This window comes from Vigna umbellata, chromosome 1, assembly GCF_029865625.1.
Source record: "Vigna umbellata cultivar VRB3 chromosome 1, Vumbellata_1.0, whole genome shotgun sequence".
Taxonomy (NCBI): Eukaryota; Viridiplantae; Streptophyta; class Magnoliopsida; order Fabales; family Fabaceae; genus Vigna; species Vigna umbellata.
In genome coordinates this window covers 108417522-108442096 of record NC_142165.1, presented here as the reverse complement: position 1 = coordinate 108442096, position 24575 = coordinate 108417522, and the positions used below count along the sequence as shown (strand labels likewise).

The window sequence follows — 24575 nt, the reverse complement described above, 5'->3', positions numbered from 1 at the left end:
GTGCGGTGGCGAAGTGTCAACGGCTTTAGATTTTGGAAATATAAAATAGTTATGTTATGATGTTGGTCTCAAGCCCTTCTCCGCCCCTCTATCTGCATCTGCATCACTCTCCACTCTCACTCTTTTGCATTTGCATTATTGCTTTCAGTCAAATAATTCGGCTTATCGTCTATCCACTCTACCAAATTCTAATTTTAATAATACTATATAACCTTCACGAGATCAATTTCTCTTCTGGCCCCACCCATTCTTTCCTTGCATTATTTTGTACGGATTAACTCCCTTTCTTTTTTAAAGTCGCCATAATTTACTATTTTTTATCTGTTAAATCACCATTTTTTATTTTTAAAAAAATAAATATTAAAAAACAGAAAAAATAATCAGGAACAAAATTAATTAAATTAAAGTTAAGTTCCTTTTCCCATCTGTTCACAAACTATTCTCTTTTTCTTTTCTACTCTTCTCTCTCTCTCTCTTTCCCATTCACCTATATAAACACATACTTCTACTACACCTCAAAATCTTTGAACAAGAACAATAATAATAGTATTAATTATATTATAAAATCTATAGAACTAGTCCCCTATGGTGAACTAAACCCCTAATTTAACTTAGAGGAATGAAAGGGATGAAAGAAAAATAGAAAAATAAGATACTACAATTATGAAATTGATTTGCATTGTTGTATAATAATATAGATCTGAAATGAGAAACTTGCGAAGAAGCAGATATGCAGAGGCGGCATGAGATGGGATCTGTGATAGATTCACATTACGTTGCAACTGGAGGTGTTCTCATCGCTGAAAAAGTGGGTGTAAGGATCTGGAGGAGGGTAGGGGTAGGGAGGGTACATGTAATTCACCGCCGGCGGAGGTCGGGCGTACATCATTGGCTGGAATCTCTCGTTTCCCATCATTGCTCCCATATGTTGTTGTTGCTGTAACTGTTGTTGATGCTGTAATTGTTGTTGTAACTGTTGTTGATGCTGTAACTGTTGCTGATGCTGTAAAAGTTGCTGCTGCTGCTGCTGGAAAGGGTTTCCAGCCATACCATTCGGACCGCCGCTTTGAATGTATCCACCGCCGTTGAAGGAGGCCGCCGGAAGTCCCTGCACGGCCGGAATGTTCGGCATTGACCTGTTCATGGAACCTACATTCGGCCCGGACATACCTTGGGGACCACCACCACCACCCATGTTTCGGAATCCAGCGTTCATTGGTGGTTGAACACCACCTCCACCCATTGGATTACCTTTCTTACCTCCATTCATGTTCATGTTATTGTTAATGTTACCTCCTCCTCCTCCATTGTTATTCTTGTTCCCTCCACCACCGTTTTTACCCTCAAATGCACCACCTCCGTTCTTACCGCCATTGTTGCCACTTTTGTTACCTCCACCCTGGGGGCCACCACCGATGCTGACTCCGCCACCACCCTTTTGTCCTCCCCCATGCACTTGAAACGGAAGAGGTCCTGCACCTTTCTTTCCAGCAACATTATTGGCAGCCTTGGGAACATTCATCATGGTTGGTGGTAATTTCATTTTGTTGGGGGGAAGATCATCCATAACATCATCTTCGTCGTCATCATCAAACTCCTCGTCAAATTCGTCGTCATCGTCAAAATCATCGTCATCGTCCGTGAAGTCTTCGTCATCCTCTGGAATATCAAACTTAACAGCTTTGGGGTTGGAGTTGTGAGGGGTAAGCTTGAGGTCCTTGAATTGAGGGATGTTCAGATCTTGAAACCCTTTCATCTGAAGTTGTTGTAGCTGTTGCTGGAGCCGCTGCTGCTGCTGGAGCTGTTGGAGCTGGAGCTGCTGCTGCTGCTGGAGCTGCTGGAGCTGTTGAGGATTTGATCCTTGTTGTTGACCACCACCACCACCACCACCTTTGGGTTGGTTATTTCCACCACCACTCTTGGGATGTTGACCTTTGTTGTTCTGGTTGTGGTTTCCCATACCTTTGAGGTGTTCAATTTGCATGTTCTTGCCCTGGTTGGCATTGACAGGGTGGTTCTGGTTATTATTGTGATTGTTGTTGGGTTTAGGTGCAGCCCCCCAGAGTTCTGCATGTTTCCCAGATTTCGCAAGCTTCTTGATGAGAAGGTTGGGGTCCACATTGCCTGAAACCGTCACCTTCCCTTGCTCAGCATCGATCTGTGTGGTGAACACACCTGTAAACAAGTAAAGAAAGGATGTATTCAGGTGTATTCAAGACTTGTTTCACAAAAATGAGATGGAGATTTTGTTTTCTTCCTCAAACAATAAATGAAAAGCACCGACATTTCTTAAAAAAAAAAAAGTGAAATCACAAAGGAACTACTGTGATATTTGCCATACCGTCAATTTTCTGCAAGATTTTCTTCACTTTCTGTCTGCACCCATCACAGTGTATGTTCACTTTAAGAACACATTTCTGCGTCCACAAGCAATCCCACAATCACAAACAGAATAAACAAAAGTTTCATGTTTAACAAAGAAGAAACTGAATGGTGACAAAATCATAAATGTCCGAAATACATTAATCACACCAATTAGGAACAAAGGAAAAAAAAAAAAAAATCTGAATAAAGAATGGAGGATGCCATGGATTTGTTACCTGTATCTTCAAGAATTCCTCTTTACTCATGTCTCAGACCCCAAGGAACAAAAAGATTGTAACTTGCAAAACAGCCCAAAAGGGAGGTGATAGATCTGAGCAGCAAATGACAGAAGGGGTAACAGAGGTTCTGTGTTTTGGAAGCAAACATAGAGGAGAAGACAGAAAAGAAATGGTTTTGTTGGGTCAGAGTTTGAAAGAGAGAGAGTGCGGAATAGTCATTGAGAGAAAAGAGAGAAGAGAGGAAAATGAGAGATCAGAAGAGCACAGAGAGAATGGTGCCTCCAAGCCTTTGATCTTTGTTGGTGCCTTTATTTATTGGTATTTTGGTATGAAATATAGCTAAGCAGGAGGAGCCTCTCTAATGGTAATAAGAGAGAGTAAGACAGTAACTCCAGAAAGAAGTTTGGCTGGAGAAACTACCTTTAACCACGCATTTCTCTCTCCTGGTTTGGTTTTTTGGCTTGGCTCATGACTGTGAGACTGTGAGGTGGGAATGCTTAAAAAATCATAAATGACAATGAAGAAGTGAGAGAAGAAAGTATATTTCTTGCAACACTAATTATCACTGGTGAACTGTGTCAGAATTTAAAACAGAAATAAGATGATACAATTAATTTTAATCAGTGGCTTTTTCGTAAAATAACTTAATGCATTATGGTACATTTGTCCTCTTTTCCTTCTCTTTCAACACGCTTTCCTCAATTTGGGTCAAAACACTTGAGCGTTCTCAAGAATTTACGTTGAATCTATTCATAAAATATCCAACAAGCAACGCATCACATGTTCTTCAAACTAAACTCTAACGTCTCATGATTTTATTCCAACATTTCTCAACTCTTTTAACTTTTATCTTTTAATATAATTAATTTTTTTTCCTCCGTTAAACAGTCTTAATTATTTTTAACTTCCATTTAAGCACAGCTTTTATCAATGTTCTCAATGTGGATAGTCAAATACATTACAGTATATTTTAATAAAAAAATAATGATAATTTTGGTTGTTTTTATGTTAACATGTTTTAATAAAATGTTTGTATTTTAATAATTCTTCGTACTTATTTGTTCACAACAATTCTAAAATTAAATTAAAATAATCATGATAATCCTTTAAATAATGAATTTGACTAATCTATTATTCAATGAATCTTTATCCTATGTCAAAGTAAACTTATACTTAAATTCGATAAATTTATGAGGAACTATTGAAGATGTTTTATGTCTTATAAGAACAGTACATTTTTATGAGTCTGAAACTCATTGAAAAACCCTTATACTATTTGTTCCTTCTGAAAGAAAATAATGGTGTGTGCATACTGGAAAGTGTATATTTAATGCACTGAGTTAGATAGATAGTATATGTATTTATTGTTGGATGAATTCCATTATTCAATTTGTCTATAATTGGCAAACAAGGAAATGCATTATGGAGGAGACTTATCTTATCAATGTCACATTCAATTAAAAATAGTAGCATTCACTGCTCTTTTTCTAACAAAAATTGATTGTTGGCATATACTAATGTAAGTGGGTTACCTATTAATAATTTGATAAAATAATATTATTTATTAGAGTCCTGGAAACTAATTTAGGTTTCTTGTAAAAAAAACAATCTAAAAAAAATATATATATTTTTTTAAATGAAGACATGTTTAAATTCAAGTATGAGTCGTCTTGCAAATCTGACTATCCTTTTGTTTACACATATTGGAATCAAGCCTTTTAATTTTTGCATATTTTATTATTTCAATTTTATTTTTATATATTTTACATATTTTTATGTTTTATTATTTAAGTTTTATATATTTTCAATTCTTCTTATAGAAAGTAATAGCACACAAATTTTTATTTTTATAATTTATAATTTAATTATTATAAAATAACTATTCATTTGTAAAACATTTTTTTATTTTTAAATTTATGTTTGAATGGATAAATAATATTGTAGTTAGGATTTGAAAACATTTTATATAGGTCATATTAAAATATATTTCTCTCTCCTCTGGGTATTATGCAAAAACACTTTTTCTCTTTAAAAGACTATGTTTTCCGTGTGTCTGATTAAAACTTTCCTACTTGAAGAAAAGTTAAAGATGAATGATTATATAAAAAATATGATGAATTATTTTAAATATAATTAATTGTTTTTTAATATATTCCTATATTACAATAAATAAAATTGATTTATTTAAATTTTCATATTTTTAATATATTTTTATTTTGAAATGTATTTCTTTATTTATTAAAATTTAAAAACTATTTTATTCTCAATTTAATTTTAATTTATACTTTTGAAAATTTATTTTTTCACGTCAAATTATTCTTTAAATATATTAATATAAAATCAAATTTGTTTTTTTTTTTTCTATCTCTAATTTGCTCCTTAATCGAAATACACTCTAGGGATGAAAATGAAAAGTGAAAAAAAAAATAAAAAGTAAAATTGTTTTAATCCAAATAAACCCATTTTTAAACTTTTAAATATTTGTATTAATTCTATTTATCTATCTCTTTGATCATTAGTATATTTACTTAGTTTGAATAATCAAAACAAGTCTATAATTTTTGTATATATTATAAAATTAGACTGCTAAAAAAACTTTTAAAAAAATAATATACTCCACTTGTGAGTGTTTTATTTCACTAATTTTAAACTAATAACTACTTCTACTTCCTCAAATATTAGACGTAAAGTTGACTTATTCTATTATTTTATGTATTATATATTAAAATAGTTAATAAATATAAAATAATATAAATAAGTAAGCTTTCAGAATAAATTTTTATTTTATTTTATCAAAATGAATATATTTATAGACTAGTAATTAATTATAATAATAAATTTTAATTAATCTATAATATCTCTATTTTTATTTATAGATAAATTATTTCATTATACCTGTAGTTTTAAGTTTTTTTACTATAGTCCTACATTACATATTAAATTATCTTCTACCAAAATTAAAATAAAATTATGTACTTTTAGACAAGTTCAGATGGTTTTAATTCAAAATTATGTCAAACGTAATTGTTAGATTTTTCTTAAACCATTCTCTTCAGTTCTGATTTTGAAATAATTGGTTAGACACTGAACATGGATTAATCCAGATTCATATATAAATTATCAAAATGTCAAACATCATTATCGAACAGCAGTAAACACTTGAACTCAGTTCACTTTCAAAATAACATTAAATACTTATTAGGTATTATAGTTCCACATAACATCGTTTTCCAACAGCACATAATTTTTTCTACGATCTATTAACTGCATTTTTGTCCATACTTTAGCATAGCCTTTAACTTTAGTTTTTCCCGAAATCTATGCCTTCCCATAGGTTTTAACTACCTCGACAAAACTATTTATCTTATATTTTGAAAATTCAAATTTTTTTTTAAAAATGTTTCACAGATTTTTAAAAAATGATTAATGACATTAACCATATATCATCAACATGTAATCACGTAGCATTGTTACAGTGTTATGATACTATTTGTGTTTGTGTCCAATGTATTTTTTTAAGTTTTTATACATGTATTTGATTCAATTTAATTAATCATATTTTTTTAGGATATAGTACTAAGATAAAATTTATTATTTTTATAAATGTTATATTATATTGATATATCTTTTTATATTAAAAGTAACTTTTTAACGTATATTATTGGATATTATTAATCTATGTTAATAAAATATGAATTAATAATATATAACGTAACATGTTAAAAAATCATTTCAAATAAAAACATATTAGTATAATATTTATATAATAATAAATTTGTTCTCAGTTTAAAAAAGAAAATATTATTTTATTTTTAAAAAAATTATCACTAAATTAAATGAAATAAACATATATATATATATATATATATATATATATATATATATATAAACTAATTTGAAATAAAAAAATACACTCACACGTGTGATTCACATCATATGTTAGACTAAAATTTTGTACATAAAAATGTAAAAAAGATTAAATATAAATAAATAATCAATAAAACTAATTCACATCATTAATGTAGTTAATAATTTAAAAAAACTAATTAAAAAAGTTAAAATACAGCTTAAACAGTTGTAATCAAAATGAGAAAACAAACAAGTAATTAAGCTTATTGTTTTTATCACAGAAGTTATTTATTATGAGAAAAAGAAGTCGCTGTAAACCGAAGACAGTTATCATAACGAGAAAAATAAAATAGTATAACTACTACACTACACATTATAGACATAATGAATATATTATTATATGTATTTGGGAGAAAAAGTGAAAATGGCCGCATTTGGAATACTGTGGGACCGCCAGAATTTATGGGTCTTTTTCCTTTGTGTTGGTGCCAAACTTGTGAAATGAAAATGGAGTTGTAGCTGGTCACGTTTTATGGGCAACTAATTAATTATAAAGTGAAGCTGATTAAATCATGGAAACACTACTTTAACAGCAAATTAGGTGGAAGAAAGCAACCCAAAACTAGGTAGCCCTCGACCAATCACTTCTGCTTTTTTTTTTTTTTTAAATCATTCTCCTTCCTTCAAGTTTTCTCTAGCAAACCGAATTATTATTGCACTTCTTAAAAGCCTAAACGGTGATGAAGTCCTTGTAGCTTTTTCCCCTTTATCGCTTTGAACATGTCACTTTACCATCAAAGAGTGTTTGAACGAACGGTGGTGACAAAGGAAACATGGCAAAATGGTTTTCCTCTCCTTGGTTTGAAGAAAGAGACATCGCACTTATTTTGTATAACAAGACATGGACTTTTTCACGAGTAACAGGTGTACGATGTTTATTATGTCATTGGAAGCATAAGAGCTTAATTTGAACATATCTATATGCCGAGGTTAATAATTAGTGTTTGATAATACGGTGCTGGTGGAGTTTCCAGAACTCAAAGGGCACCCAGAAACTGAACAAAATTGAAAAAGAAGAACGCTTTGGAATACATGATGGTGACTGGCACAAGTATGATATCATAACTTTTATACAAGTGAAGAAATGGTGGGTGATTTTTTGGAGTTTGATAGGGGGTATCTATATTTGGAATGTGAGTTTTAGGGATTGTGTGTGAGGAATGACTTGGGCAGCCATGCAATGCAAAGGCATTACTATTTATGTGGAAGGGTTCACATGGTGTTTGGACAGTGATTGATCAGAGAGAATAGGAATTTTCACACTCAGAGGAAGTGGGGTGAGGAGGGAGAGTATTTATTGAACCTCACCTACAAGAGTACAGTGGCAGTTGCAGTTGAATCTCACACATGGTCTCTTTTTTTTCATATATAGCTTTAGATTTTAGTATGATATCGGGAAAATAATAATAGAGTGTGGGTGTCGAGAGGCTTTGACCACAAGGGAAAGTTTTGATTCCTGTACTGTTCAATTCAACCCTTGATACACTTTAATTATCTCGATTATTCCAAATGATTCAACATTACTAGAAAGTAAATGGTAAATGAATATGTGGTTGGGACTTTCATTTTCTGAGGTCTTGGAGCAGGTTAACTTTCTGGTTGTTTCTTCGTAAAAGATTGGAAAAGATGCCAAACTATGTTGAGTCTGTGTCTTGAAACTGTAAGGAAGTTTTCATGAATTTTGGATGGTATCTTCTCCGGTTTCTTGGTTTTTTAACTTTTCTCTTTTGCTGGACCATACCTCTGAAAAGGTCAGTTAATCATATATGTAAAGTGTTCTCACCCTTCCCTGCCTTGTCCCCATTCATAACTTATAGCATGTCCTAGGAGAACATGTGTTTTTTCAAACAAAAAGCTCTTACGTTTAACAACAACATTTCACATAAAATCTTATCTATCCACATGTCAAAATTCTTATCTGAAAATTTTGGTTTCAATTTCAATTTTGTGCATTAATGTTAGACTTCTCTCAGTTATCATCATAATATGGGTTTATAGGGAACAAAATGAGTAGCAGCAATTACCTTGTGTTGTTTGTTACTTACTCCAGGGACATTGAGATTCATTTCTCACATTAGTCTCAAATGGTTTGCTTACACAGATTGATGATTACAGACAAACCCGTGGAGCCGCCTTGTAAACCACCTTACCCTTAACTAAGGTTAGAAGTGTACAGCAAGAAAAGTCATTTTTACCACACAATAATGAATGTTGTGGGGATGGAACATGATTATGATGTCGACAACCATAAGTTTCTTGAAGCACTCAAATCTTTACCTGTTATCATTTTGTAAACTTAATGTACATGCGTGAGAATTTTTTAGACTTTTATGTCATAAAAATTGTCCTCCAACTTATCAAGAGCTTAGAATAGTTGAACTGTTGAATGAATGGAATTAAATGAATTCCGTTTGATTCTTAATGGTATAATGGTAAAAAGGTTTGATTCTTAATGGTATAATGGTAAAAAGGTTTGATTCTTAATGGTATAATGGTAAAAAGGTTTCGTGTTGATATTGCATATATGGAATGTCTCTTGCGTATTTGGGTTAGAGTGTGTAAATTTGAGTTTTAAGTTAAAATTAAATTTGTAAAAGCAACCCAAGCTCTACTTTTTACAAAACTAAAAGTTAATGTATGAACATACTTTCAGAATAACTATACATATAATTTATTCTCTAATTTTGTCTTTACTTAAAGGTGTGAAAGTTGAACAGAGAACCCATTTCAAATGAAGTACAACATAACTTGTTACATCCGTTTTACTTTTACATCTTCATTGATTCAAAAGTCATGTCTGAAAACATTTCCAAGCTTCAAAGATTCTGATTTTGCATTTACCTTAACGGTACCTTGTATAGCAATATTAGTTAGTCTTTTTTATTATTCTTTACAGTGAAAAGAAAAACAAGAATCCAAACACCTTGAATTTTTTATTTATATTTTTCTCTTTATACTCTCTAAGTCACACTTATGTGATAGACCAACTATTTCAGCTAAGGAACTAAAAATCAGAAGTTCTAAACTTTTTAATCCCTGAAATATGACAGTCAAGAAAGTTGAACATTATCTTTGTATGAATAAATTTAAATTTAACCTTTGAAAAATTTCAAACAATTCATTAACATTTACCCTCAACAAAATACATAACGAAGGATTTTGGGCTAACCAAACCAGGCCTACAAATGATCCTCCCTTAAAATATTACTCTAAAAAGAAAAATGATCATCTGTACAATATTTATGACCACAGAGTAACATTCAAAAGCAGTAAAACCACAGATGATCTATTTTTCTCTTTGAGCATCTTACATATGAACTTTCGCACAAAAAAAATACATAAGAACTATAAAGAGGTTGCTGACTGCAATTTACAATAAGAAGAAAAAAAAAATACCGTGCAGTTCGGCTCCTCTCATAAGGCAAAAAGGTGTCATTGATTGCCAACGTTTATCCTGATCTCTATAAGTTCCTCAATAGGTTGACGGCATATAGGACACTTATTTGATTGAAACCGCAAAGCTTTAGCACACTCACTGCACATGCACTGGAAAGTACCATAGATGTTATCCCCGAAAATCAAAGTAGTGAAATAAAGGAATATAATGCAGCATAATAAACATGCACATGATGTGAAATAACTATGAAAGGAAAGGATCTCTACAACTGAACAATTATTATATACCAGCAAACCAGAATAAAGAAAAGCACTAGATATCAAATTCTTCAGTGGTATAGTTTTGACAAAAAAAAATGTATCTACAATTGGAAACAATCAATGAATGATCAAATGAATGCTAGCAAGATTCGACCTTTGAAACCATATTGAAGAGTGGGTGAGCTGACAGAAGAGGATCAGAGAAAGAAAAGAATTATTCAGGTAATGTAAAGATAACCAAGAAAACAAATACAGTCTTTTAGAAGTATTAACTACTACATTTATTTTCTAACTGCAAACTGTTTTGCAGCTACGGAATGATGATAAAATTGAATGCATGAATCATCATTAATGAATCACTCTACGACCTTAGGATGTATTTATTGCTTGAAACTGAGTATGAAAATTCAACAACACATACAAGTTCTTTTGGCCAGATGTCATACCATATGTCGGCAGGGCAAGACAGCAGTGTCCTTGGGTTCAGTCATGCATATTACACACTCCTTTCCATTATCATCAAAATCTGCTGTTGCTGAACTTCCTATTCCATATAACTCTCTGAGCTCATAACGAACATCATCAATCCACAGAATCTGCCTAACTACTTTTACTTGGAAAGGACCAACACCGTTGCTTTTTTCTAAGACAGCTTGAGTTATTTGCATGTGAGGGGATGCATCCAGTCCAGAAATACTATTAGTTTCAGCACATATGACAAGGGGAAATACATCTTCTCCGGGTGAGGGTCGAGAAAGATCATCCAACTCAAAAAAGCCTAGGTCAATGCCTGTTCCTGAAGGCTGACAAAATTTCTGGCCAGTCCCTTTTTGAAAGGGGAATGTGATTGGCTCAAACAAATCAGGAAACAGTGGATTAAACCTACAATTTTCTTCTTCTTTGGCTAAGTAGAAGATAGTAATGCTGCCCATTACAAAATAAAAGGAGTAAAGAAAGTTAGGCAAGCAAAAAATATTCCATTATAAACATTTAATATTCATTCTACGTTCAAACATTCTCTTTCCAGAGCAATCAACTTAAAATAATCAATCAATCAATCAAACCGGTTGCAGCTCTAACCCACAGATTGTGGTTTGGACGTGCTTTCATTGGCAAGTGAACTTGTTCAGATAAGTCAGCCAAAGCAACATTGTGTTCCATACTTTAAAACTAATAACCAGAGCATGCACAAAAATAATTGTGAACATTGTTGTACTGGTTCATTGGATTAAAGTCTAACTACAAGCAAGAATTATACACGTCTCTAGTAAGTAGATATTATTTTGAACTATAAAATACAATGACACAGGAAATATCTAAAATTTGTGGAAAGGAAGAGAGAGAGAGAGAATTGAGATTACCTGCCATCAAAGAGGGCATCGAAATCAAAGGAAATCAAGTGGTGATCTGGATTGTTAGGATCTATGCAGAGGTGTAGCGTGTGTTTATGCAAATTGACATCGTTCCTTATCTTCTTAGTGGTTTGATGATCGACATAGGGTGGCGGCGAAAGGTGAATATCGTTTCCCCCCTCATTTGCATACAAGGGCTGCTGATGAAGCATCACAGAATTGGCAGTGTAGACATTTGGGTAATACTGAGGAGGAGGACCCACATAGCCTGTGGCGGCAGAGGTAGAAGCAGAAGGGTTGGATGAGGTGATAAAGTAACCTTGTGGAGGCGGTGCTGGTGGTGGCAGAAGCGGCGGAGGATAATAGTAAGGTGGTGGGAGATGTGGAGGATGAGGATGAGGATGAAAGTAGGTGCTTCTTCTTCTTCTTCTGTTATTGTTACTCCATGAAACTCCCATCTCAAAATTCACAAGCAAGAACTGGTGCTGCTGTTATGGGAACAAAGGAAGAGGGAAATAATGGGTGTGAGTCAGGTGCAGCAGATCCGGTGATTCTTAGGAGTTGCCATTGCTGTCACCATTCATCACATTATTCTCTACTAAACCAATCACCATTTTTTAGTACTTCACTTTCCCTTTACTTGGATGAACTCCACTATCCATATTTTTAATCATTTTTGTTCTCACTATTTAATTAACACTTTCTTCAGCATACCACCATCATCTCAATCTTCTGCGTTTCTTTCTTTCTTTATTTCTATTGTTATTATGTTTTTGAAATAAATAAATGAAATACAGATTAAAATACACAAGTTAATAAAAACTGAAACATATTTTTTTATAAAGCACTATTAACTTATGTGTAAGGTTTCTTTGTGTAATTTCCCTAAATTATAATTTTTTTATATACTAGTTGTCATATTTTTTGAAAATTAAAAAACTCTGCAATAGTTTCTTTACAATTGTTACCATAGACAATATTGGTGATAATTTAAATGTAACTTTTGTAGTATGGTGTCTTATACATACAATGGGAGTATTAAAATACTTGCATAATTATAATTATTGATTCAAATATATTACGTATAACGACAATTATAATCATATAACAACGATGATGTTTTATATATGACAATAATTAAAACTACTTTTAAATATCCCAAGTTTTAGTGACAGTTGTATTCTTGTAGGTAGAAGAAAGGTTTTAACCGTTGTTGAAAGAGAGATTTAATCTTCAATTATTTTTGTTTCCATCATGTGAACTAAGGGAGAAAACTAGTTGAATTTTATAATATTTTTTAAAGAGACGATTAGTATTATTTCTTCCATCTTGGTTATTTTAACATCATCCACCAACTTTATAACTTCCGACATTTTAAAACCAATATGACTAAACTCATTGAAAATTATTTGTTTGATTTTTTTAATTATTGTGCTTCATTAGAATATTTTTTGTTAGATTTATGTTAGTAATAAGATTTTTTTGTATGTCATAATAAAAAAAATTAATATATACTGTATGATCGTTTGATCAGTCACAGATTCGATGGTCGACCTTGGTTCGAACTATGTCAATTGAGAGACTGGTCGGTCATCAGTTAGATTAATTAACTTTAGTGTTGATCAACTCAAAAATAAAGTGTGATTATCTCCAATTGAATCGTGATTAGGTCAGTGTTAATTAAAAGTTAACTGTAAAACTTATAAATACAAGTTTGAGATAATGATATTTGATATGCATTTAGTATGCTATTAATTTTCTAACCGCTAATGTTGAGCTAACTTCCGAGCAATTTGGACAAAAGTATAGACATGTTGAACTTCAGGACAATCTTCATGATTCCAGATAACTCATTAAACCTTGGACGGTTAACTTGATCCTATACTTCGAAACACCATATATTTAAATTCATTACTTACTTTGTCATTGTCATGTACGAGGGTTTAAGGAAGATAAACCCACAATTCAAAGGAGTTCACATCTACTGCATATGGGAGATTCAGAGTCCACTGTGTGGCACAAGAACCTGTGTAACATTCTCCAATTCACAAACAGCACAACAGAAGAAAGAACTCTATTATTACAAAAACTAGATCAAGTGTGGTCGGGAAGTTCATTCTTATGCTTTCAATACACTAATTAAACACGAGGCCATGAAATATTGAATCACACAATATTGGAGGGGGAATTGAAACCCCACGTGAAATAAAGAAAACAAAGAAACAATATCTAACTCATGACAAACAAACTTGAAAAGTATGCCGAGAAGAATGAAATTGAAATTCAGCAGAAATCTGGCCTTGTTCTCTTCCGAACAGATATAGAACCTCTCTGATGATCCCAAAAGACTTTGATTTCAGAAGAATCCCTGAGATCCTCGAGGCTAATATACTGCTGCTTAGCCATCCTTAAGGAATGACACCCTGTGTCATGAATCCAAATATAAGGGTGACATGTTTCATCATAGTAATACAACAAACTCTTGAAACTTCCTCCAACACTGCCACTTCTTCCAGGCATGTAAGCCTTATATATGCTTTTACATTTCAGTCTTTTAGAAGACCCTGGCTTCAAAGTGTGAATCTTCTTCAGTATTGATCCCACCCTTATTTGCAGCTCCACTGGCCGATCACTGAGGTTCCATATCCTTGTCCCATATCCAGAACCTTGAGTGTGATCTCGACAACCATCAAAGCAGCCACCCAAAGATAGAAGGCTAAAACCTTGCACTTTTCCCATCAGGGATACTGCTGCTTCTTCTTGATCACCAACTTCCACACAATATATGTTTTTGTGCAATAGAAACTTCACTATGTATATAATATAACCACCCGACAAATTATGCTTTTTCTGATAAAGTTCAATTACTTTACAAACTTTCTCAATTCTAAGGCTATGGAAAGAATCTGCAGTAACCTTGCACTTTAGACTCCTCACAGGGACAGAATATTGTTTAGCCCTTCCATCAAGGAAGTGATAGGGTCTTTAGACGTCAAGATTCAACAAGAAGACAGTGGAAAAGTTCATTGGCACTGACAAAATTGTTTAAAAATTGCTAGAACAGCTTTTCCTTTTGTTTAGTTGGGAAAGAAAAAGATGTTGGCATTTGACAACAGTAGCACTCATTCAAAGATTCATGATGAGGTCTCATATGATGATGCCTCACCTTTATTGAGAGGGCGAGTTGCTTTTGATTCAATCCAAGTTGAATAAATGACATTTCCCGAAATAAGCAATTATTTTATTTTCTCCTACTGTGCATTGAGCTCTTGACTTTTTACTTTCTGGTCAAGTTCTCTTTGGAGTGAGAAAAGAACCTTGTAACGAGCATGACTTGAGGCTGTTGGTTGTAACAAAACATTGATTTGGTAGTTAGTGTTGGTTGCTGTCAGTCCTATTCTGTCAGTACAAAATCAATAACACTGCAAAGCTAATAACTCGAGTTATGTCTACACATTTATTTATTTACTTTGCATCATAAATATACAATAACAACACTTTCCTAACTAGGATAGAGTTGACTAACCGAGTAAAATAATTTAAATTATCATCCAATAACAACTTACCTTTATTGATTTTTACAAAAATGATCTAAAAGTTATAGCACCAATAATTTAGAATTAGATGACAGTAGGACATTGTTTTAGAAATTATTGTGATTAGATGCATAGTAATTAAAATCATTAAAATATAGTTAGTACAAAATGTTAGGTGAATAAAACAGGTAAAGTACAAAGGGTGGAGAGACGTAAGACACAATACACTTTTATTTCAGAACAAGCAACAAATCTTAATGATTAGATCATAATATAATCAACAAAAAGGGATACTGTCCTTATTTTATCATAGTGATTAACCATATACAGGGGCATAACACCAGGTATCAACATTCAATCTATTCCGATCAGTCTTGTAACTCCATAATTGAATTTCTTATAAGTACACTACTTTGCCATCCTAGATAGAGGTGTCCCAATAATAGCAATGTCATTGGAGTGGTTCAAGTCAAAGTAATCAAGAATATTGGTTCACCAAGCATCTGAACCGTTGAATTCAAAGTAAGAACACAATGAGCTAGGATGAATTAGTAATGTTTGTGCATACAAGATTGATAGAGCAGAAAAAAATTAGGGAAAACACGTCTAGTCACAATCCAGATTACAAAACTGAAAACCATAGAATAAGATGAACTTTTCTGCCGTTAGACAAATTCAATAACCTCATTTTCGTTGTATGACTAACCATGTATGTCACCAACTACATCTCTAATTCCAAAACTGTACAAATCACAAAATAAGAAGCAACTACTGTTTAATTTAAAATAAAAGAATGTTCTTTAAAAGGAGGGGTGGGGAAAGAATTTACACAATGGAATTTAATTTCATGATTCTCTTCATTCTGGTCTGTCTTATTTATGAGAGGCTGATTGAGATCTACTGAAGGTTCAGTGGCAATTGGTAGCTCCGGTGAAGATGCATTGTCATCCGTATCTGCACACTCAGCCAAGGCTTTATCTAAAGCAGACTTGGCAACTTTTGTAACCCATATCATGAGAACCACTGCCCATACCCGAAAATAATATTTCAGCCAGGCATTAATCAAAGAAAATAATGGACCCTAGGTTTTAAACAACTTTTCCAAGCTCAAAAATCTCAACTTTCATTACGGTCTATAATCAAGTGTGGATTCTCCAATCTTATATACTTCTATGGTTATCACCACATGAAACACATCACACCTAACATTACATTACACATTAATTCTAAATAACAGTAACATGCTAATAAAAGAACTAATCTATGTGAAAATCTTGTTTCCTAACATAACTTGCCACTTTTCCCACCCAGACCACACTACATTTATTGCTGAAAATCCAAAGCAATATAAGCATAAACCAGCTAAGGAATTGACCAAAACATTTAACAAAATGAGATAAATGATGGTGTGCTATCACTGGTTTGCTTGCTAAAACTTCAAATTCATTTTCTTCTGCCTGGTACTTAAAAATTTAATAGGCAAAAATATGCACACAAAAATAAAGCCGCTGGACAGAGTATGCAACTCTTAAAAGCCACTCATCAGTGACCCAGCAATTGCAGCTAAGCTGCTAGTATACAGAGCAACAAAACCTCACATGCAAGGAAAAGAGGAGCAAGACACGCATGAGAAAGAGAATAATTTCTGGATAGAGCACGCTAGTTTCACATTCTATGTTTGTGCGGATGCTACATAGCTTACCAGATATCACCAAGCCAGAAATGATCCAAGGCTGCATCCAAAAGAAAAATAAATGTATGTTACATATGAGATAGATCTCATCTACTTGATTCAATCAAGACAATCAAAGGTATTGGATATCCCATATCAACTAAAGACATTATAATATATAGGTAAGTAGATGCAAACCCCATCTTACCAAGCTACTTTTGTTAGACTTCGTAAGGTGAGATTGAGTAGGCTTAAAGTCCACTATCTAAGATGATACATTATCAAAACCTATCCTAACCAGGGTCTCTTAGATGTTAATATAGAGCATAGTTTTTCATACCAAATGAGTCTTTGAGAATTCGCCCCAACCACGTGTCACGTCTGATAGATCCTTGAGCGTGGTTCCAACATATACTAGAGCCAGTGTTAATGGCTACAACAATAACAATAAAACATTTCAAATTCAGACTAATGCAAATAGTGATATACTTACTAATACTCTACAAACATCAAACTTAAATATGTATTCTTAATAGTTTAATTTAATGCACTTTCTTCCTAGAACATAAGTGGTGAACAAATAAATCACAAGGATGATTACTTGCTGAATGCACTTGTTGATCCAATATTGCCATAGTTCTCTTTTAAATCAACTGATCTCAAACTTTTCATATTTTTACAAATCATTTTAAAGTTTAACAATATCCACTATCCATTTCTATGCACAACATGCTTTCAATGTGGCACAACTAAAGATACGGCATGGGTAACTACAAAGTTTAAAGTTGTCATGTTTTTCCATTAATCATGTCAGATACCACATTTAATACATTTTAGATATGGGAATATAAAAATAAAGGTGCTTTGTCACCTTTTTTTAATTGGTTCACTTTGATATTTAGGGTCCTAGTCATGTCTATTCAACTTCGAGCTACAATTATTTTGTCACTTCCAAACTTTTTCCATTGATTTGATTATTCCTAATAATTCTTTTTCTATATGTCAAGTTTTTCTCTACTAAATTCAAAATCATTTGGTTTTTCTGTTAAAATTGTGCATAAATAATTCTTGTGCACAATTGTCTTCCCAATTTCTAGTCTCTTTGACTTCACAAGAGATTATTATTCGTCAAATATTAGTGCTCACACACCGTAGCTAATTGCTATTGCCGAAAGCAAGAATCTACACATGATTGAAATTGATCATGCCTTCTTCACCATACTGTTCCTTTTCACTTTTAGGGTCATACATAAAGTTAATTGAAGCAAGTTTATTCCTTTCTCTTCTCTTCGCAATCAAATTTCCCACGCTCCTTTGTAACCACAATAGGAACATTACCCCGTTTGTCTCTATGTCTTGGGATGCACAAGTTTTGTGCATGACTTCATTATAGGTAAAGAAAAACCTTTGCAAAATCTCTTGAATTACCTTATTTGGGTTAGTCATTCTTCTGAAATAGCTATCATTTTTTTTTGTCCTCAACTTTAATGACATTTTTACTAACATCCCCTTTTATTAGACTTGCCTTTTCATCTCCTATTTTGTTGTATTAGATACTATAGATTGTAGTGGTACTTCCTGAGTTGACCCTCCAACCTCATCAACAATTTCGATTACCCTTTTAATCGTCAATTGCTAAAGTTTTCTGTCTAGCGTAGTTGTTTTTAGCTCTGCCTTAGTACAATGCAGCATAACTCATCTTCTCCATTCATTCTCCTTTTGGAAAATGCATTTATCTTGTTTATGAATGACAAGAATGATACTTAATGACTCAAATCCAACCTTTTCAGTTAATTTCAGACAAAAGACTCTGGACCTTGCAGATACCTTTCAGGACTGATGTTTTGGTATTCTAACTAAAGCCAATATACTAGATTGTCATCCTAGTGATATTAAGCTTAATCCAGGTTAGGAAGAGCCCTTAGAAGACCAAAAGACATTTAAGTATACTCAATTATCTCACTGTGGTGACTCAATGAGATGTCATGTGTAATCTTCAATACATAAAAAATGAATAAGGACAATAACTACTATATGAACATACAAGCAATGCCAAAAAAAATCGCTTGTTATTGTAATGCTGAGAGATAGGATCACTATCACATATGAGATATAGTTCTGGGTATTGTTTTTAAATTGGAGGTCATTCAACTTGGGCGTAAGAAGTAGAGCATGCTAGATCTCAAGCAAACGTTGATTATCGTGCTACGATAACAATTGCATGCAAGATTACATGGCTTACGCAGCTACTCCAACAACTAACAAACTTTATTTGTGACAATCAAGTTGCACTTCACATTGCATCAAGTCCAATCTTCCATGAATAGACCAAACAGAAATAGATTTTCACTTAAAAAATTGTGAGAGAAGGTGCTTTAAGAAGAAATCACTATTGACTTTGTCAACTCAGACCAACATGTTTATTAAATCCCTTAGAGGCTCTCTCATATTGACTACATGTGTGACAAACTAGGCTAATATGATATGCAGGTTTTAGCTTGAGAGGGAATAGTCATATTGATTACAGGTTACATGTGGAAATAGTTGTCCAGTAGAAATCAAGGATGCAGTGCAACAATTTAGGGGTTTGATTTATTCTTATGTATTTATGAATGATTTCATTGTACACTAATATGTGACTATAAAACAAGAGGTATGTGTGGACATACGACTTATAACATTCAAATACATTTCTTCTTTTATAAATCCTATTCTTTCATAATTTAATATTGAAAACCATCTGGACAAACTTTTTTCCTAATACAGAATGCAAGAAGTGACAGCCACAAGAAAAGCCAATTAATTCTTAGCAAGTTTTACTTTTGTAACTAGGACTGTAACAGATTGACAGACTTAAGCCTGACCTACATCACAATTACTTAGACCGAGTCTTGCCCATTTATCTATAGTAGACTATTTTGAAAGCCTTGACCTACTTGTTGTAAAGTTTGGTCGGGCCTGAAAGCCAATTTACGTGACTTGTTATGTAAAAGATCATTGGACCTTCTTCATCACCTAAATCGTTTCAATTTTTTAAGACTAATGTTAATATAAAAAACATGAACAATAAGTCATTCAATTAAAGATAGACTTGTTAGTTGTGGTCCTCTCCAAAAATTAAAAAACTCAATACTACTGTTAATTAGAAATAGAAATCAAACAACCATTGTCCATCAAACATGGTATCCAAACTATTTTTAATAAGTTCATACTCATCCAACAAAAAACTCAAAAACACATCCACAAGGAGTGAAACTCCACAACAGAAATTGACAAGTTAGTCTTGCAGGCCTGATAGGCTTTTCTAATAGCCTAAGCCTGTTTTTAATTAAATAGGTTTTCAAAAAGCCTTAGCATGGCCTCAATATTAAACAGGCCAAGTTAGGCCATAGACCCCGACAAGATACCTGTGAAATAGGTGTAGACAAAATCAAGGTGTCCATGAATGATTTTCCTATTCGTAATGCATGAGAATAGAATTTCATTGCTAAGGGTAAATCCTCCTACATATAATTGATCAGAGATAAAGAAGATACCATCATTCCTAACCAGGAAGTCAGTGTGTATTCCCCCAATGGAACAGGCGTCACAGACAGGAAGTAATTTAATAAGCTAAATGGTACAAAAGGAGCAAGCCGAAGGAGTATCGAAATCTGTAATGACAGAAGTTGAAACATTCAGATAATCAGTTATGAAAAAAAATGAACACGATATCATGAAAATATGATTAAGAAAAAATCTAAGCAATTATCAGTATACATAATAATAGCCTTTCTTGTTTGTTTTAACAGGCAATCAAAACTATGCATCATAATTCCAGACATGTCACACTATACATAACTACGACCGGTTGCTCTTCTTGAGCCAGATCAGAAACAAGAATTCCAAAAGAACAAAACAAGATAAAAACAAGTGGAATATTATAAAATAAAGGTATAATACCTATTTTGGTCCCAATTTTGGTTGGAAATATTCGAAATGGTCCCAATTTTTTTTTGCTGTTTAATGTAGTCCTAAAGAATGTAATTTGGGTTCAATTTGGTCCTTTTTGCAAACGTCGTTTAAATCGTTAACGGACATATGTCCTACAGAGTGAAATGTCATGTATTTACTTATGTGGAGTCCTTTGTGGCGTTGTGAGTTGAATTTATTATTTTTTAAATTCTACTTCTTTGGAGTCCTTTGTGCTCTTCTTCTTTGGTGTTGCGCGATCAGAGACGAAGAAAGAGTTTTTCTGTTGCAGATCTGTGCTTGTGATTGTAGGGTTTCTGATGCAAAGAAGGTGTAAGGGAAAGCTTGCTTATGTGCAGTGAGAAGAAACGAAGATAGGATCTTGCCCCTTTTATTCGCGGCAGCTCATGGCGGCGCGATGGTGCTTGCAAGAATGGCCGCTTCAATCTGATTTCTGGGAATGATTTGCAGGGGGTGAATGGAGACAGTGCGCACGAGTGGAGGAGACTGATGGAGAACACGCGATTCTGTTTCACGTTTTTGCGTTCTCGGTTTGTGCGTCAATGGAGGATTCGCGGTGGTTGTTGGGTTTGTTGTTTTTCTGATTGCAGGTTCGGTGATTGTGGATGGAGAAGACGAAATCGCTATATGGTGGAGGATCTCGCGGCTGACGGTGAGTTTGATGGTGGTGGAGAATGACAGCCTGATAAAGGTTTCATGGTGGAGATGGAAGTCGAGGAAGACGCTGAAGATGATGATGGAGGACTCGCGACTTTGGCGTTCGCGTTCTGTATTGGTGACGGTGGTGGCTACCGGCGGCGACGCTGGTGAGGATGATGGGTGGTGGTCCGATGCTGGGTTTGGTGGTCGTCTAGTGACGGCACAATTTCATGGTAGCGGCACAACGTGGCTGGCGGCGGCATTGGCTAGGTTAGGGAACTAGGGTTTATGTGGAGATGATGTGTCAAGGGTCGTGACGTGACAACCACTGATTGGTTAATCCAACTCACAACGCCACAAAATGATTTTCAAAAATAATAAATCCAACTCACAACGCGACAAAGGACTCCATGTAAGCCAATACATGACATTTCACTCTGTAATTGCACATCAAGACATCTGCCCGTTAACGATTTAAACGGCGTTTGCAAAAAGGACCAAATTGAACACAAATTACATTCTTTAGGACAACATTAAACAACAACAAAAATTGGGACCATTTCGAACATTCCCAACCAAAATTGGGACCAAAACAAGTATTATACCTAAAATAAACATCAAAAGCACAAAAACTTGAAAAAAAGTTATTGAATGTTGGAGATTTAATAAAATCATTCAATTATTGAGTCTACAAACCTTAAAGCCTGATTTCTGAATTGCAATTGTTACTAATTTAAACTGAGGGTAATCCTTCAACCTTGAAACAACAAGTGATTTCCCAATCTGCACAGATAGAAAAATACAGGAATGGCCTCAGGAAACAAATAACTATATAATACAGAAACAAACAATTAGAAGGCTAAGAAGATTTCAAGGACAATGCACATCAAGAAAGGCAAAGGGATAAAGAGCATATTGTACTAGAGAAAAACTTAAATTCATAAGTTTTGCCATAGGAACTAGGAAACTAAAAAGTCAATCAATCATGCCATAACTCTATTTCTCTTTAATTTGAAAAAAAAACTGATAAATACAAAACTGGGAAACTTACTGTTCTACCAACAAGGAATGCAGCTACAGAGCCAACAGTTGAACCAATAGAGTCAGCAATGAAGCCAATTGGAAGGCCAAATAGATAACCACCCCCAAGCTGAACAAAAAGTATCAGGTAAAGTGACTCAAAAAAATAAGCTTACTTCTTTATCAGATAATTGAAAAGGAGATGTAAAGCATTGAGTGAACTGTTTATAATGCACACAGTTTGTTATACAATAGTGGAGGTGTTTGAAACATGCATCAAATATGAAGACAAAATATATATTGTAAAAGTAATAGTATAGTGAACAATGTTGCCTATTTTGCAGAACTTAAATAGCTAAATGATGACCTGTGACAAATTCAATTTGAAAATTTATAAGTTCTTAAAGATAGGAATCGCAAATACCAAACAATTTTTTAAAGAACATTTATCAACGAAAATGCAGACAGGCCACAGTTCTTAAACAGGTAGTTGAGAATTCTATATTCTACAAGAAGTACAAATATAAAAAATTCTTACAGTAAGTACAGAGGCTGGAACTGCCAAGATAGTCAATGGTATGTAAACAGCTATCCTGAAAATTACCCAAAAACATAGGTTCACCGTTCACGTATTCAAGTCAGTTGTTAGCTTGATATGCTAATATGCCAATTCGTATATGCTACACATATAAAATTCCTTTTCATGATACTATGAATAGCATAAAGCCTATCATGAATGAAAGCACATGACAATCTCCTGTAAAGGTGGCCTTTACAAATTGCAGCCCAAACTAAAGCAATTACATGATAGTAAAGAGTATAATGATTACTAGATTTTAAAAACAAAAGGTGATAGTCACCAAGTGGAAATTTCAGTGGTGAATAATTGAAATATACTTACAGAGCAAGTGGACCCCATGGCCCAAGATTACTATCAATCCATACCAATAAGTCCTTCAGAATCTGTAGAGCCAAAATAGAGAGTAATAGATTCAAAATCTCTACCCAACCAGAGCTGTTCGGAAAGAAAATTCAAATGCGGTGCTTATAATAAATAATACAGTAAAAGTAGCATTTTGACTTGTATGCACGAACAAGGGAGTGGGAATTCCCAGTGGTAAAACAAACTCTCTATCCTTTATTCTTTTCCTCTTTTCACAATAAGAAACCAAACCAAATTAAAAAAAAATCCCCATTTTCTAATGATTTTCCAAATTTAAAAACTGCACAATTTGAAACTAAGCGTTATTATCCCGTGATGAAATTCTTGTATGCAAACACCACTTGAAAATTTTCCTACCTCAAGTGAGTAGTAATGAGAGAATCAACTACTATCAAACCCCATTGCATGGAAGAAGCCGCAGACACAAGGTACTGTCAAGGAAATTAATCAATTGAACAAAAATGCATCCACCCCATTCAATGTTCAAACAAAAAGAACTAAAAGAACTAGATATTTTGTCTTGTACAGGGAAATAGAAGAACCCAGAAGTGAAATTGGATTAAAAAAACAACCTTGTCAACTGGGAGGGTTAAACAAGCAACAACAATGGCAGCAACGAGGAGTATCAGAAGAGTGATGTTGAGAGCAGAGGTCCACGTGAAAGACATGGTGGTTAGTTCATCCAAGCCCAAGGAAGAAAGGGATGAATCATCACTTAAAATCTGGTCCTTTGATCTTATCTGATCATTCTCTCTCCCTTTCTGTCTCCAAAATTTAATTCCTGAACAACACACATGACCGCTTCCTTGCCTCTGTAGGTTACTTACACCTCAACTACTACACAAAACTATTTCTTATTAATGTCCTGATAATGATGTTTTCGTCTATCAATATTTTACCATGTTTAGAATTAAAAAAAAATATGTTCAACAAGTTTTTACTCTATTCGACACTATTTTTATTATTTTTAATTATTTTTTTATAAACACAATTTCAGTTTTATTGTGACCATTTTATTTTTATAATAAACAAATTGTCAAATAGTAATTATTAGTATGAAGATTTTTTTTTTAAATAACTGTCTTCATTTTATTTTTAACACGAGAGACATTTATTTTTAAAAGAAATTGACACTATATTTATAAGATAACTTTATATTTTTATTAAATATTGTAAATATGTAATTTTTTTATTTATAAATAATGAGAAGAAAAAATTAAATTATCATCCATAATATTGATACTATTATTTTAACCATATCACGATTTTTCC

The 24575-nt window shown here is 33.3% G+C and overlaps 4 protein-coding genes across 4 annotated transcripts; all 4 read right to left on the bottom strand.

Annotated features, from left to right (window-relative positions):
- Positions 1-523: 523 nt before the first annotated feature.
- Positions 524-3073, bottom strand: LOC124824729 (heavy metal-associated isoprenylated plant protein 32-like). The gene is made up of 3 exons (XM_047297227.2): positions 2601-3073; positions 2342-2417; positions 524-2175 (listed from the first exon to the last, which is right to left on the bottom strand). The coding sequence occupies exons 1-3, from the start codon at positions 2628-2630 to the stop codon at positions 767-769; spliced, it is 1515 nt and encodes a 504-aa protein (XP_047153183.1). The 5' UTR covers positions 2631-3073; the 3' UTR covers positions 524-766.
- Positions 3074-9619: 6546 nt separating this feature from the next.
- LOC124824730 (putative E3 ubiquitin-protein ligase LUL4) lies at positions 9620-12250 on the bottom strand. Its single transcript, XM_047297229.2, has 3 exons — positions 11531-12250; positions 10616-11093; positions 9620-10058 (listed from the first exon to the last, which is right to left on the bottom strand). The coding sequence occupies exons 1-3, from the start codon at positions 11977-11979 to the stop codon at positions 9945-9947; spliced, it is 1041 nt and encodes a 346-aa protein (XP_047153185.1). The 5' UTR covers positions 11980-12250; the 3' UTR covers positions 9620-9944.
- A 941-nt stretch (positions 12251-13191) lies between these two features.
- LOC124824732 (uncharacterized) lies at positions 13192-14756 on the bottom strand. Its single transcript, XM_047297232.2, has 2 exons — positions 14688-14756; positions 13192-14326 (listed from the first exon to the last, which is right to left on the bottom strand). Exons 1-2 carry the CDS (start codon positions 14739-14741, stop codon positions 13805-13807), a joined length of 576 nt encoding a protein of 191 aa, XP_047153188.2. The 5' UTR covers positions 14742-14756; the 3' UTR covers positions 13192-13804.
- A 908-nt stretch (positions 14757-15664) lies between these two features.
- On the bottom strand, positions 15665-24122 carry LOC124824731 (uncharacterized). The gene is made up of 9 exons (XM_047297230.2): positions 23876-24122; positions 23262-23323; positions 22899-22953; positions 22392-22490; positions 22037-22123; positions 20266-20382; positions 17070-17162; positions 16760-16790; positions 15665-16080 (listed from the first exon to the last, which is right to left on the bottom strand). Exons 1-9 carry the CDS (start codon positions 23969-23971, stop codon positions 15833-15835), a joined length of 888 nt encoding a protein of 295 aa, XP_047153186.1. The 5' UTR covers positions 23972-24122; the 3' UTR covers positions 15665-15832.
- Between the last annotated feature and the right edge of the window lie 453 nt (positions 24123-24575).